Genomic DNA, 14,200 nt, shown 5'->3' with positions numbered 1-14,200 from the left:
GCAACATATTTCTCTCTGACCCCTTGGATGTTGCTCCCTAAGCAGGTGCATATTTTTGAAACCAGGCTAGGAGGCAAGTTTTAGTTGCATAAAAACCAGGAGTACTGCCAAACAGAGCCTTGTGTAGGCTGCCAATCCACATAGGGCTTACCAGTAGCCAATCACAGCTCCAGGAAAAATTTTGTGTTGCTCTCCAACTTTCTTTTACATTTGAATGTTGCTTAGAGGTAAAAAAAAGATTGCGGACCCCTTTTCTAGTATATCTCTATCACACACACACGATGACCAGTTTCCTTAGGAGTCATTAACGTTCATGAGATGTTGGAGTTTGGACTCATTTGTAACGTTTCTCTTGTTTACTTTTCTTCTGCAGATGACAGTGTTTCTGCTGCGAGTACCTCTGATGTACAAGACCGCCTGTCTGCCTTGGAGTTAAGAGTTCAGCAGCAAGAAGATGAAATCATTGTGCTTAAAGCGGCCCTGGCCGATGTCCTCCGGCGCCTGGCCATTTCCGAAGATCAAGTGGCCACTGTCAGAAAAGCTGTGCCCAGCAAAGGTGAATTTTTGCTCTACTTTCATTTTTCCCATTTTGTTTGCAAAGAATATGGAGTTTCTTGGCTTGTGTACTATTCTAAGAAGTAAGCAGCCCTGTGCCACTTAAATTGGATTCAGTTTGCATGAATATGATTGTGCATAACTGACTGCCTCAAAGCCACTGATTTATTTGCTTAAAATGGACTTTATGGGAGATGGACTTCCCATATCTTGGGACTTTTTAGAGACTTGGTTTCCAAATAAGAGATTCCTTACCTATTAAAATACAGAATAATAAAGACCAGTTAGGCTATGATTCAAGATTAGAACCTATGATTAAAGGAGAAGGAAAGCTACCAAGGCTGTTTATTGCCAATAGATTAGCCACAACAGTGCAAGCTGGAAAGCCATTTTTTTTAGAATGCTTTACCATACCTAAGTAAACAGCTCTAGACACGGGTTCATTTATCAACACTGGGCAAATTTGCCCATGGGCTGTTACCTATAGCAACCAATCAGATTGCTGCATTAATTGTTCTTCTTGCAGCTGGCTTTAAAAAGCTAACCACTGATTGGTTTCTTTAGGTAACAGCCCATGGGCAAATTTGCCCAGTGTTGATAAAAGAGCCCCAACGTCTCTGTTTGTTTAGGATAGCGACTGCCATATTAGCTTGGTGTGACATCACTTCCTGCCTGAGTCTCTCCCTGCTCACTCATAGCTCTGGGCTTAGATTGCAACAGGGAGAGCAATATTGTTGCACTTAAATGAAAGAGGAAAGAGCCCTGTATATAAACTTGCTCATAATGACGACCTCCTGAGTGGCCACAGTAGATTGTTGATGCATTTTGGTAAAACACTCCTATCAGCAGAAAACTGCACCGGCCCGGGGCTATACCAGTGAGTATTACAGATCGATCGACTTCCTGCTTCTTCTTTTTTTAAATTTTCCAGGGCAAATGCATGCGCAGGTGAACAAAATAGCGACTTTTTAGTTAAAGTTCGGCTTATCGATGTACTACACATGTGCAGCCGCGCGAAAACAGTGGTAGACAAAATGAGATCGCTCCATGATGCTCGCTGAAATAACCCCCGTCCGGTGCAGTTTTCTGCTGATAGGAGTACCAGCCCGGGGTTTCAGGTACGGTAAGTAACTACAATCACTTGGGGGTGCCTAACATTTGGCACCCCCAAGTGCTGCAAGTTTTTGCTTCTCCTTTAACACAGGTTTGTCCCTGTAGTAAGTTACATAGTTACATAGTTAGATCGGGTTGAAGAAAGACAAAGTCCATCAAGTTCAACCCTTCCAAATGAAAACCCAGCATCCATACACACACCCCTCCCTACTTTCACATAAATTCTATATACCCATATCTATACCTACTATATTGTTTAGTATCACAATAGCCTTTGATAAGTTGGCAAAATGTCTTACTCATGAGCACCCCGTGTTGCACCTAACCCCACACCCTCAAACAGGAGAGAACTAATCCTTCCTCCAGTAAATCCTATAGGCAATCGAGTTCTTTGCCTTCTCAGTACTGAGCCCCATCTGACACTGGACTGTTCCGAGCCTATCACATTGTTATCAACTGATGTTGTTCCACCGGTTAATTTTGGCTCTTGGAAGTGTAGCACAAGTGCATAAAATGTAGGAATGCACTGAATCCAAGATTTGGTTCGGGATTCGGCCTTTTTCAGCAGGATTTGGATGCGGCTGAATCCTTGTGTCTGGCCAAAACCAGATCTGAATCCTAATTTGCATATGTAAATTAGAGGCGGGTAAGGAAATCACGTGACTTTTCGTCACAGAATCTGAATTTTTTCCACGTTTTCCTTTCCTGCCCCTAATTTGCATATGCAAATTTAGATTCATTTCGGTATTCAACCGAATCTTTCACCAAGGATTCAGGGATTCAGCCGAATCCCAAATAGTGGATAAGGTGCATCCCTAAAATCCAAATATTTTATTATTGACTTCTTGTGGTTTTACCAATGAATGTACAAGGATAAGCCTGTGTAATAAAACGGAATAGTTATTTGGCAAGTATACTCTCTGTCCGTTGAATGGCTCTAGTGCTCATGGTTGTGCAGCTGGACGGGGCAGGTGCAGACTAGTTGCAGGCTCCTTCCACTAATTGTTATTCTATTCGGACTGGGCCAAGCACCAATGTGTGTGGCCTTATTTGTGTCTTTGAGTAACTCTCTGCCACTTCCAAATGCCACACCATCGGGAAGTATTAATAACACTCAAATAAAGATACGCCCGGTTTATAGCCAACATCTGCCTTTAATGTACCGTCCCTTATGTCTCCGTGATTTAGGTTATTGTGTGTTTGAATTTGGGTTTATTCTCCTTAAAGAACAATAGCAACAGCCCTGTACATAAGTTGATTTCCTTTCCGGATCCTCTAGTGAGTAGAAGGTTCATTCTATCAGAAGGCAAGGCGAAATATTTGGATTCCAAAGCTGAAGTTCTCCTTTGAAGTTCTATCCGTGTTCCCTTTGCTTTCAATATACACAACCGTCTCATTGCCCCTGGGCCTAACCCTCCTACTTCATAATCCATAATGCATGTTTCCCCTCTGAACGGAGGAGAACTGAATTTCTGAATAGCATGAATAATGCGAGCTTCCCTCAGTCTTGTTTACTGTAAAGCAAAGGGAATAAAGAAATGTGACACTTTTATTAGATTTATTCCTGTCGTGTGTCAGGTTTTAAAGGAGAAGGAAAGGTTAAAACTAAGTAAGCCTTATCAGAAAGGTCCATCTAAATATACCAGTAAACCCCAAAAGTAATGCTGCTCTGAGTCCTCTGTCAAAAGAAACACTGCATTTCTTTCCTTCTATTGTGTACTCATGGGCTTCTGTATCAGACTTCCTGTTTTCAGCTTAAACCTCATTGCCCTGGGCAAGAGCATGCTCAGTTTGCTCCTCTTCCCCTGCCCCCTCCCTTCTCTGCTGTAATCTGAGCCCAGAGCAGGGAGAGACTCAGGCAGGAAGTGATGTCACACCATGTTAATACTGCAGCTCCTATCTTAACCAAACAGAGAGTTTCTAGAGCTTTTTACTCAGGTATGGTAAAACATTCTACAGATTAAATATAGCATTCTAGCTTGCACTATTGCAGCTAATCTATTGGCAATAAAATTCCTCCGTAGCTTTCCTTCTCCTTTAAACTCGCATGGTCCTGTCATTTATCAGCTAAACTAGGAGGGTGAGTGCTCTGGAGTAAAAATAACATTCTTCGGTGTACAACCTGTATTTTACTGTGACATACCTGGTTTGGATTTTCAGAAAAAATATATAGGTAAACTATTTAATATTATAAGCGTAAGTAAATACTCTTTTGTGTCTCCTCCACAGGCTAACTGTCGCCAACAAAATTGTCTGTTGTTGTTTTTTTCCCCTTAAAATACAGGTAATTTAAATATAAATTCTTAGCACGTGATTAGATTCATATTAGAGGGACAATATAGCCCCTTGTTCAACATCAGTGCAATGAGTCTGTTTTTTTTTTTTTTTTGTTATTTCTTGAAGCTACTCCATATTTGGTCCTTACGAGGTAGATGATGCAATTACCAGTGTACTGCACAACACCCTCACTTTCACCTTTTGTTGTGACTATTTTGTTAGCAGGAGTCCATTATTAGTTAACTCTGTAAGTGAAATCGGTAAATCCCCTCTTGTAAGTCTCCTCCACGGGCTAACTGTCGCCTACAAAATGGTCAGTTGTTTTTTTTCTCCCTTAAAATACATGTCATGCAATACAGTCTTAGATTGTGATTAGATGCATATTAAAAGGGTAGTATAACCCCTTGTTCAACATGAGTGCAATGAATGTTTTTTTTTTTTTGTTATTTCTAGTATTAAACAGGGAAATTGAAGCTACTCCATATTTGGTCCTTACGAGGTAGATGATGCAATTACCAGTGTACTGCACAACAACTTTTACCTTTGTTGTGACTATTTTGTTAGCAGGAGCACATTATTAGTTAACTCTGTAAGTGTTAGCCCACAGGCAAACCGTCGCCTTCAAAATTGTCAGTTTTGGGTTTTTTCCCCCTTAAAATACATGTAATGAAATAAAAACTCTTAGCACATTATTAGATTCATAGTAAAGGGGCAGTATACCCCCTTGTTCAACATGAGTGCAATGAATCTGCTTTTTTTATTTCCCGTATTAAACAGGGAAATTGAAGCTACTCCATATTTGGTCCTTACGAGGTAGATGATGTGATTACCGGTGTACTGTACAACACCCTCACTTTCACCTTTTGTTTTGACTATATTGTTAGCAGGAGTCCATTATGCAGGGGGGATTATTTGTGCACTGATAATCTTATTGTCTGCCTCGCAAGGACCAAATATGGAGTAGCTTCTGTTTCCATGTTTAATACAAGAAATAAAAAAAAAACTGATTATCCTGCAGATAGAATTTTAGTTAGGGGTAGGTTTGGCCATGCTATGGGCAGGCAGTGGGTAGTGAATTGGGCACATGTGTTAGGGGATCATAACCCAACCGGAGGGCTATGGGAAGTAATACAGATGTCTGTAGCAAACTTGATACCAGTTCCATAGAATCTACAATTGAAATGAGGCAGACCAAAGTTGTTTTTTTTTCTATTTCCAAGCTCTTTGCTAATTCGGTTGTTTCCCTTCCAAGCGTAAAATCTATTATTTGGTGGCAGTTTTGCATATGACGGCATCTGAGAAAGGTTCTCTGTATGTGCTTTGTTAAAAATATGGCAGGAATGTGAAATATACTTAGTTTTGTTATTAATACTTCAAATATTTTGTATTCCGCCATAATGCAGATTGGATGATTCAGCTAAGCAAATATTTTTATGCGGGCTTGTATTTATACAGCTCTGTGCAGGGACTTGTTATATTACGTAGTATGAACCCCCAGCTCACTCAGCCCAATACTGGGTGGCCCATTTATCATAGTCCTAATTTATCTCATTATTTTCTCAAACTACTCCGACCAAATCTCCATGGATTTTTCTCCTTATTTATCAATACATTTAGACGAAAAATACATATGCGCGGAAAAAACACTAAAAATTTGTGAAAAATTTGGATCTTATGAATTTTCTGGATTTTTGCCTGAAAACCACAAATTTTGCAGATTATTGCACGAAACTCAGAGCATTATGCAGGGGGGGATAATTAGTGCACTGATAATCTAATTGTCTGCCTCGCAAGGACCAAATATGGAGTAGCTTCCATTTCCCTGTTTAATACAAGAACTAAAAAAAACTGATTATGTCTTTGGGACCTCTCCCATTGATTTATATGAAACCTCGTCAGGTCTGAGATTCCTGATATTTGGATTCTTACTTTTTCCATTCTCCGGGTATAATAAATCCTGAAAAATTCACGGTTTTTTTCCACAAATAATTTGGGTTTTATAGTTAAAAAACTATTTTTTTTTTGGCATTCGGACTAATAAATAACCCACTACATGTTCTTCGGGCAGGACACACAACCATATTGTTCTTTGACTCTCTCCACCCCACAGTCAGGTTCTTCTCACTAGGATCATTTGTCAAATTGACACTCAAAAAGTTGATTTTTGAAAGGTTATTTAGAGTATTCAGCAAGTTTCAGAGGATAAAGAGGATAAAGACAGACATAATAATAACTGCCTTGGGCAAGGAAACGTTTGCTGGTAGTATCACATTGATAAAGGCAAGGAAAGCTCTGCAACAGGAATGGCAAAATGCATTTTTCCTGCACAACGGATACATTTAGGTGCCTTGCGTTGCCATTAATCCTCAAAATTATTTTTTACTGGTGCCTGAAAATATCTTGTGTATGAAATAGATTTGTTTTATGACGCTGTCAAGAGGAACTAGTATGGCTGCTGAAGACAGTAGGGGGTCAGTGCAATTTCAGATGCAATTTGCAGTGTTTTTACCCCCTTAATTCCAACATAATTGCCCCCTGACACAATTGCATCCAGTGCCTTAAAGGGTTGTTCACCTTTAAATTAACTGTTAGTATGATGTAGAGCAGCGGTCCCCAAGCTTTTTTGAACCAGGTACTGTTGTAAAGCTCGAATCTCATGTGTCCCGCGTCAAATTTGGACTTGGCTCGGCGGCCCAGTTCAAATATGTCTGCGGCCCCCGGTAGTGAGTCGTTGTATTTTGCAGTTGTATTTAATTTATCATTTGTTGATTTTGAGTTATTTAGCTTTTTATTCAGCAGCTCTCCAGTTTGCAGTTTCAGCCATCTTGTTGCTAGGGTCCAAATTCCCCTAGCAACCATGCATTGATTTGATTAAGAGACTGGAATATGAATAGGAGAGGGTCTGAATAGAAAGATGAATACAGGTATGAGGTCTGTTATCCAGAATGCTTGGGCCCTGGGGTTTTCCAGAAATCATTCTGTATTTTGGATCACCATACCTTAAAGGACCAGTAACATCAACATTTTTTAAAAAAAAAATTGTTGGTATACCACGAAAAACCCCACCAAGACTAATTAAGACTAATCGCACAGCCTTTATTAAGAAATAACTTACCGAAACTCCGCTTGTGCTCCTCGTTTTGATGTTACTGGTCCTTTAAGTCTACTAGAAAATCATATAAACATTAAATAAACCCAATAGGCTGGTTTTGCTTCCAATAAGGATTAATTATATCTTAGTTGGGATCAAGTACAAGCGACTTATTATTACAGGGAAAAAGGAAATCATTTTAAAAAAAGTTCGATTATTTGGATAACATGGAGTCTATGGGAGACGGACTTTCCGTAATTCAGAGCTTTTTGGATAACGGAACCCATAGCTGTATTAGTAAATGAACCCAGTTCTAGCTATTCCCTAATCGGGTCACAATCCTATTGTCCTTGTGGCCCCCCTAGACCCACTCCATAGGGTTAAACTTGGCGTGTAACATTTTGCCATGAACTCCCACAGTCAAAATTCTAAGCTTCTAAATGTAACCAGAGATGGATCTATCCCTTTAATTATTACTTTTCTGGTCTCTGCAGCGTTGAAGCCTTTGAGCCTCGCACGTGCATCTTCACTAGAGTAATTAAACTAATCCCGCTCCATTATGCATGAGGCATGCGCTTGTACCTCTTTGATCGTTGGCAGATTTGGCCCTAATCCTGGGTTCAGAAATGTCCATCTCGTTTTCTATCCGATTCACATCTGGTTATCGGGCAAAGCCAAAAGATCGAGCAATCGAGTGCATTGGAATCTCGTTTTATTTCCTTCTCCGTTCTCTTTGCGCTGGCATTTGGCACATGATATAAAACTGGCAGCCGCTCCATGTAAATCTGAATATTTGCTGAATATTAATGGCGGTGTCAGCTTGATAACATTTCTTCCTAACACACAAAGGGGTGTCTATAATAAAGGTGACGGGTACAGTTCAGTCCTTTTTAGAATTCTACATGAAAGGCGGCAGTAATGAAACTGCCAACTGATAAACCATTAGTATGCTTCTTCATCTTCCCCATCTGGGAATAAGTTGATTCTTGTTTGAGGCATCAGCGATGATCTATGGTAGCGAGCGAGTATTTCAGAGCGAGGTATTTGGCTCAAAGCAAACAACGGCGTAGCGTGCTGAATTCTGCCCGCCGTATTGTGAGAACCTTGGATTTCCCGGCATGAAACTGCTGAGCGAGGGCTAATTAGACTAAAGTGGCGTAGCACGGGACATGAGAACAACGCAAGGCCTATTGATTCCTGACATTTATATCACACAGCAAATTAAAGAGGCGTTGAGTGAAAAATATCAGACTCTGCAAAACAAACCTCGTTAGGAAGCCCTCGCGATCCCATGGCACCCACACTTTTTGCTTTAATACAGGTTTTATACAATTCTTTTCAGGCTTTGGCACAAACATGATACACCAATGTGGTCAAATTACTCTTTTCTTTAGGAATGCTATGAATCCAGGATTCAATTTGGGATTCGGCCTTTTTTAGCTGGATTTGGATATAGCCGAATCCAAGTGCCTGGCCGCATCCAAGTGCCTGGCCGAACTGAATATGAATACAAAAAATCAAGTGACTTTTAGTTGCACGAACAAGGAAGTTCGGTTTTCGGACAAAGTGTTCGCAAAGGATTTAGCCTGGCGGAATCCAAATGCCTGGCCAAACTGAATACGAATACAAAAAATCAAGTGACTTTTAGTTGTACAAACTAGGAAGTTTGGTGTTCGGACAAATCTTTCAGATATGAAGCAAATCGGCAAGCACCCCGGAAACCTCTTTGTTGATAAAATTCAGTTTTTATTTCAACATTTTAAAACCATTACATCCTGGCGCGTTTCGTATCTAAACGATACGTAATCATAGGCCTATGATTACGTATCATTTAGATACGAAACCCTTTGCTACGGGTTCGGCGATGCACCCGGACCACTTGAGACGTCGGGTGAGTGTTTTTCCCATTTTCAGCGGCGTTTCTATATTGTGTCTTACGTTGAAGTGTTGGACCTGGGGTTTTTACACCCAGGTCACTCTCGTTACAGGGTGAGAAAAGTTTTTGGTTAACCACCCGCTGAACATATATTGGTCTAATTTAATTCAATTAATACAGGACTGTGCAGTTTCAAATTCTTTTGTCAATTTGTTCGGACAAATCTTTCACAAAGGATTTAGGATTCTGCCAAATTCTAAAATCGTAAATTCGGTGCATCTCTACTTTTTTAAAAGGGGTTGTTCACCTTTGAGTTACCTGTTAGTATGATGTGGAGAGGGATATTCTGAGACAATTTGCAATTGGTTCTCATTTTTTGTTATTTGTGGTTTTTGAGTTATTTGGCTTTATATTCACCAGCTCTCCTGTTTGCCATTTCAGCGGTCTGGTTGCTATGGTCCAAAGTCCCCTAGCAACCATGCACGGATTTGAATAAGAGACTGGAATATGAATAGGAGAGTGACCCCCATTTGAAAGCTGAAAACACTCTGAGGAAAGAGACGAATAATTAAAAAAAAACTATAAAATATAAATAATATTTAGAATTGTCATTTATAACATACTAAAAGTATGTGATAAAAGTAAAGGTGAACCACCCCTTTAAAGGGATACTGACCATATATAAAAAGCCTTGGCCGTGTAATCCAGTGACATCAAGGAATGCATAAAGGTACTCTGAGCCTAGGACAGTGATCCCCAACCAGTGGCTCATGAGTAACATGTTGCTCCCAGTGGCCTCAAAGCAGGTGCTTATTTTTGAATTTCTTGCAAGTTTAGACGCATCAAGACTAATTATACCGTAAAACAAAGCTTCCTGTAGGCTGCCAGTCAACATGTGGCTACCAAATAACCAATAACAGCCCTATTGAGCAGCCCTAGGAACTTTTTACATGCTTGTGTTGCTCCTCAACTTTCTTATATCACAGGTGAAAAAAAAAAGTTGCCATAGGGACCAGGTTACATATAAATATATATTCAAGGGCTGACCAGATATCTGCATTTTATATTGTAGGTCCAGCCACACTGCGGGAGGCCCTGTCCATGTCTTGCATTACAAATGGAGGTGCTGGCACCAGAAAACCAAGTCATGCTACATCTGTGGCTAAGAAGGATACACTGTCATCAGCTGCCAAAAGGTATGAAAGACGAGCGAGTAAAACATTGGATCCTACAGATCTCAACAGATTCAGCAGACGAGCATGAAAAATAGCAGATACCCCTCTCGTCTGGAGCTGCTCAGACTCAGCATTCTGATTTAGGCATTATTCTACCTACAGTTGGTTTAATTATTGCACAAGGTTTTGCTAAAATCTAGCACCAGAATTGTCACCAGCTCCATCACTGCCCAAAGGCAAAGTTAAGGGGACGTTACAACAAAGTATTGCGGGCGGCGTGTGGCCGCGTTAATGTGAAGGGTCTCCATTTTTTACTTATATCAGAAATTCTGCATGGTCAATTCGTTGATGCAAATGAATTGCCCATAAAATAAATGTGGTCGCTTTTAAGGTAATAATTGATCATAAAAAAATCCAATAATTGCTAGTTTAGTATATTACAGGAAGTAAAGGGTTAAAGGGGACCTGTCCCCTGAAGCCTTAATGCCAGATTATTTTCCGTTGTGTTGGTCAAGCAAAAAGAAACTTTACTTACACTATATAATTAATTTAAATCTTGTATCCCTCAGTCTTGGAATTTCACAATCACAGCAAGCCGGCGGGCGCCATTTTGTGGACATTGTTATTAAGGGACATTTTGCATCCCGCCAAAATCTTGTTTATGCACCAGGGGACCTGACACCCCGACACTGGCAACACAATTAGATGGTCAGACGGGAGGGGGTATCTGCGGGGACTTCTAGCAAGTGCAGAATGGAAAGTGAAAGCAATTGTCTGCCCCGCCTCTTTGCCTGAGGTGTAGAGGCAGGGCAGTCAATATATGATTGACAGCTGAGATTTTTAAATACCTTTATCATGGGAATGTATGTGTTAATACAAAAAAAGAATTTGGGTTTCTTGTTTAATTTGATAAATACTTTTATTATACAGCTTTTTATGTCTGGGTGACTGGTCCCCTTTAATCAGTTGAAGGTGGCAATTTGTTGCCGGGTGATTATTATCACTAGCCTCAGACCCTTGGTTTGTGCTTATCAGAAGCGTAACTAGAGGGGGGCGGGCCCTGGCGCCGGACGTGCAGCCGGGCCCCCGCCCCCTCCATACATCCGGAAACTGTCCGGGAATATGCGCCGCAAAGCGGCGCGTGGACTACCGGGGGGCCCTGAGGCACCCCCTGTTCCCCCGGTAGTTCCGCTACTGGTGCTTATTTTTGATAAAAAAAACAAAAAAAAAAGTCCCAGAGCAGATCCCTTCTTCTACTAGAGTCCTGCGCGGAACCAATTTATAAGAGCCGAACCTGCAGTCCGCAATCCCACACTCCGTGACCCAAACCGCAACCCGCATATTTACCCACTTTGATCCGCTACCTGCCCCCCGACCCGTACCTGCCTTATCCGCAACCTGCCGACCATCATTAAACAGGAAGTGATGTTGCTGCGAACCGGAAGTGACATCATCAAAAGTGGGCGGGGACACAAAAAACGTTGTAAAATATAGACCGTATAAGATAAGATATTTAGATGAAACCTGCAACCCGCATCTATACCAGCACCCACAAAACCTACCCTCATCCCACAGGGTACCCGCTTTTTTTGCGGGTACCCGACCCGCTGCAGGACTCGATCTAATACATCTCTACTAAATCTATCTGATACAGGCTCTGATAAAGGCTCCAACTGGACTACCAGGGCGCCAAGACCCTAGTGGGCCCCAGTTAAGGACACCGGCCAGAAATTATCCCCCACTTTCAGCCTCTGCAACACCTATAATAGAACATTCTAGATTAGTGTGAGTGAGAGCCGAATAGCAGGTTTTCTGTTGAGGCCGACACTACGGCAGAGAGAAAACTTCACGACAGACTATTGTTCTGAAGGCAGTGGAACTGTATTTTATTTTTACTTCCATTGCTTTCTCCCCTTCCTCAATGTCATGTTCTCTCGATGTTCTTTCCTGGGCCTTTTCTAATGTAACGTTTCTTATTGCTGATCCTTTGCAGTTTTATCCCTGGTTATGTGACCCAGACTGAACCCCCCACTTTCCTGTCCTCCAGGTTCCGTGTATTCCGTGATTTGCCTTATTTCTCATTTGTTTTATCTTTAATTTTATTTCTTTGCAGCGGCTCAGAGAAAAAGAAAAGCCAAGGAGTGAGAGAGAGAGAGGAATCTCATGCACATGATCATAATCTGCACAATCCATTAAATCAAGCGTCCCCTTCTCCCCAGCCTTCCCCCCAGCCAGCCCAGACTCACAGACAAAATCAGGAAAGCAAGAACCCCGCGTCAGCAAAAAGGTTTCTTATTCTCATCTGTGTCGCCAACAAGAGCTGTAATGATACAAGCCCCAATGGCACCGTTCTCTCATCACAACACTTTTGTTTTTATTTTAGTTTTATATTTTATAAATCCCTTACATGCCCTAGAGATGCCGCATGTGAGGCCCATTTAATCACTGCTTCAAGTAGTAATGATCAAAACCTCACGGGCGCGGGTCAGGGGTCACTTTTTGGCATATTGAAAGAAAATGCAGCTTTCACGTATTCTTTTTAAAGGAATGGTTCACCTTTAAAGGACCAGTGATTTAAAAAAATGTGTTTTTATTACACGAAAAAAAACCCACCAAGACTAATTAAACTTTCAAATCTCACAGCCTTTATTAAGAAATAACTTACCGAAACTTCGCTTGCGCTCTTGGTGATCCATTGTGCGGCGCTCGATTTCTCCTCCCTGCCTTCCTTATGGGAGATAGCCAGGGAGGAGAAATCGAGCGCCGCACGATGGATGTCGCCTTTTCTGAAGAGGAGCGCAAGCGGAGTTTCGGTAACTTATGTCTTAATACAGGCTGTGTGATTCTGGATAACAGGTCCCATACCTGTATTTTGCAACTGTTTTTCATTCTTTATTAATGATGGTTTTTGAGTCATTGAGCTTTTTATTCAGCCACGCTCCAGTTTTGACATTTCAGTTGCTAGAGTCCCTATTCCCCTAGCAACCATTCATTAATTTGAATAAGAGCCTGAATAAAAAGATGAGTAATAAAAAGTAGCAATAACAATACATTTGTAGCCTTACAGAGCATTTGTTTTTTTTAGATGGGGTCAGTGACCCTCAATTTGAAAGCAGGAAAGAGTCAGAAGAAGAAGGCAAATAATTCAAAGACTATAAATAATGAAGGCCAATTGAAGAGTTGTTTAAAATCAGCCATTCTATAACGTACTAAACGTTAACTTAAAGGACCAGTAACATCAAAAATTATTTTTAAAAAATTCTTTAAACACCAAGACAAATGAAACTTTAAAATTGCACGGTCTTTATTAAGAAACAGCTTACCGAAACTTGGCTTCCACTCCTCTTCAGTAAAGGCAACACAGCGACGATCCATCGTGCGACACTCGTTTTCTCCTCCCTGGCTATCTCCTATAAGGAAAGCAGGGAGGAGAAATCGAGCGCCGTGCGATGGATTGCCTGATCGCTTTCAGAAGAGGAACGCAAGCAGAGTTTCGGTAAATTATGTCTTAAACAAGACTTTTCGATGTATATTAACTAATTTTTTTTAAAAAAATTTTTAAAGGTGAACTACCCCTTTAATTTTGCTGTAGGTTTTGACAAATAGGAAGTTAAAGCTTGTAAGCGGTGGGAGTCATTGTATCTAGTGCAATTCATAATTAGGGCATAAGTAGCCGCCATTTTTATTGTTTTATAGGATAATTGTCTGTTTAGTTATAAACTACAGCATAAAGTGCCAGTTTAATTATAAACTACAGCATAAAGTGCCAGTTTAATTATAAACTACAGCATAAAGTGCCAGTTTAAGTATAAACTACAGCATAAAGTGCCAGTTTAAGTATAAACTACAGCATAAAGTGGCAGTGATTGTGCAGTAGGCTAAAGGGAATCCATCACTGGGTCCAGCAGAGCCAGCCGAGTGCCAATTAGCCCAGCAGTAGCCATGCCGTTGGCAGCTTGGGGACAGCAGATGGCCAGTAGCTGAGAAAACTCTGCACATCCATCTTCAAAAGGGCAAAAATATTCATAGATCACATTTCCTTTCCATTTATGATTCAGCAAAAATGTATCCGCCTCTATTCCAACCGGCTCAGCGGGACTTTTATTGCTTTAA

The 14,200-nt window shown here is 40.9% G+C and overlaps 1 protein-coding gene across 5 annotated transcripts in view; it reads left to right on the top strand.

Moving 5' to 3' along the window:
- Window positions 1–14,200, top strand: part of eml4.L (echinoderm microtubule associated protein like 4 L homeolog) — a 122,931-nt gene that overhangs the window by 63,542 nt on the left and 45,189 nt on the right. For 3 of the 5 annotated variants that reach the window (XM_018262556.2, XM_018262555.2, XM_041562508.1), the window contains exons 2-4: window positions 374–556; window positions 9,985–10,108; window positions 12,201–12,374. In XM_018262556.2, the coding sequence (XP_018118045.1) occupies window positions 374–556; window positions 9,985–10,108; window positions 12,201–12,374 (481 nt within the window). The remainder of the gene's footprint in view (window positions 1–373; window positions 557–9,984; window positions 10,109–12,200; window positions 12,375–14,200) is intronic. The other 2 variants (XM_018262558.2, XM_018262557.2) reach the window with 1 other exon arrangement.

The sequence above is a fragment of the Xenopus laevis genome, chromosome 5L, assembly GCF_017654675.1.
Source record: "Xenopus laevis strain J_2021 chromosome 5L, Xenopus_laevis_v10.1, whole genome shotgun sequence".
Lineage (NCBI taxonomy): Eukaryota > Metazoa > Chordata > Amphibia > Anura > Pipidae > Xenopus > Xenopus laevis.
The sequence above is the reverse complement of the archived record's forward strand: the minus strand, read 5'-3'. Positions and strand labels throughout refer to the sequence as shown.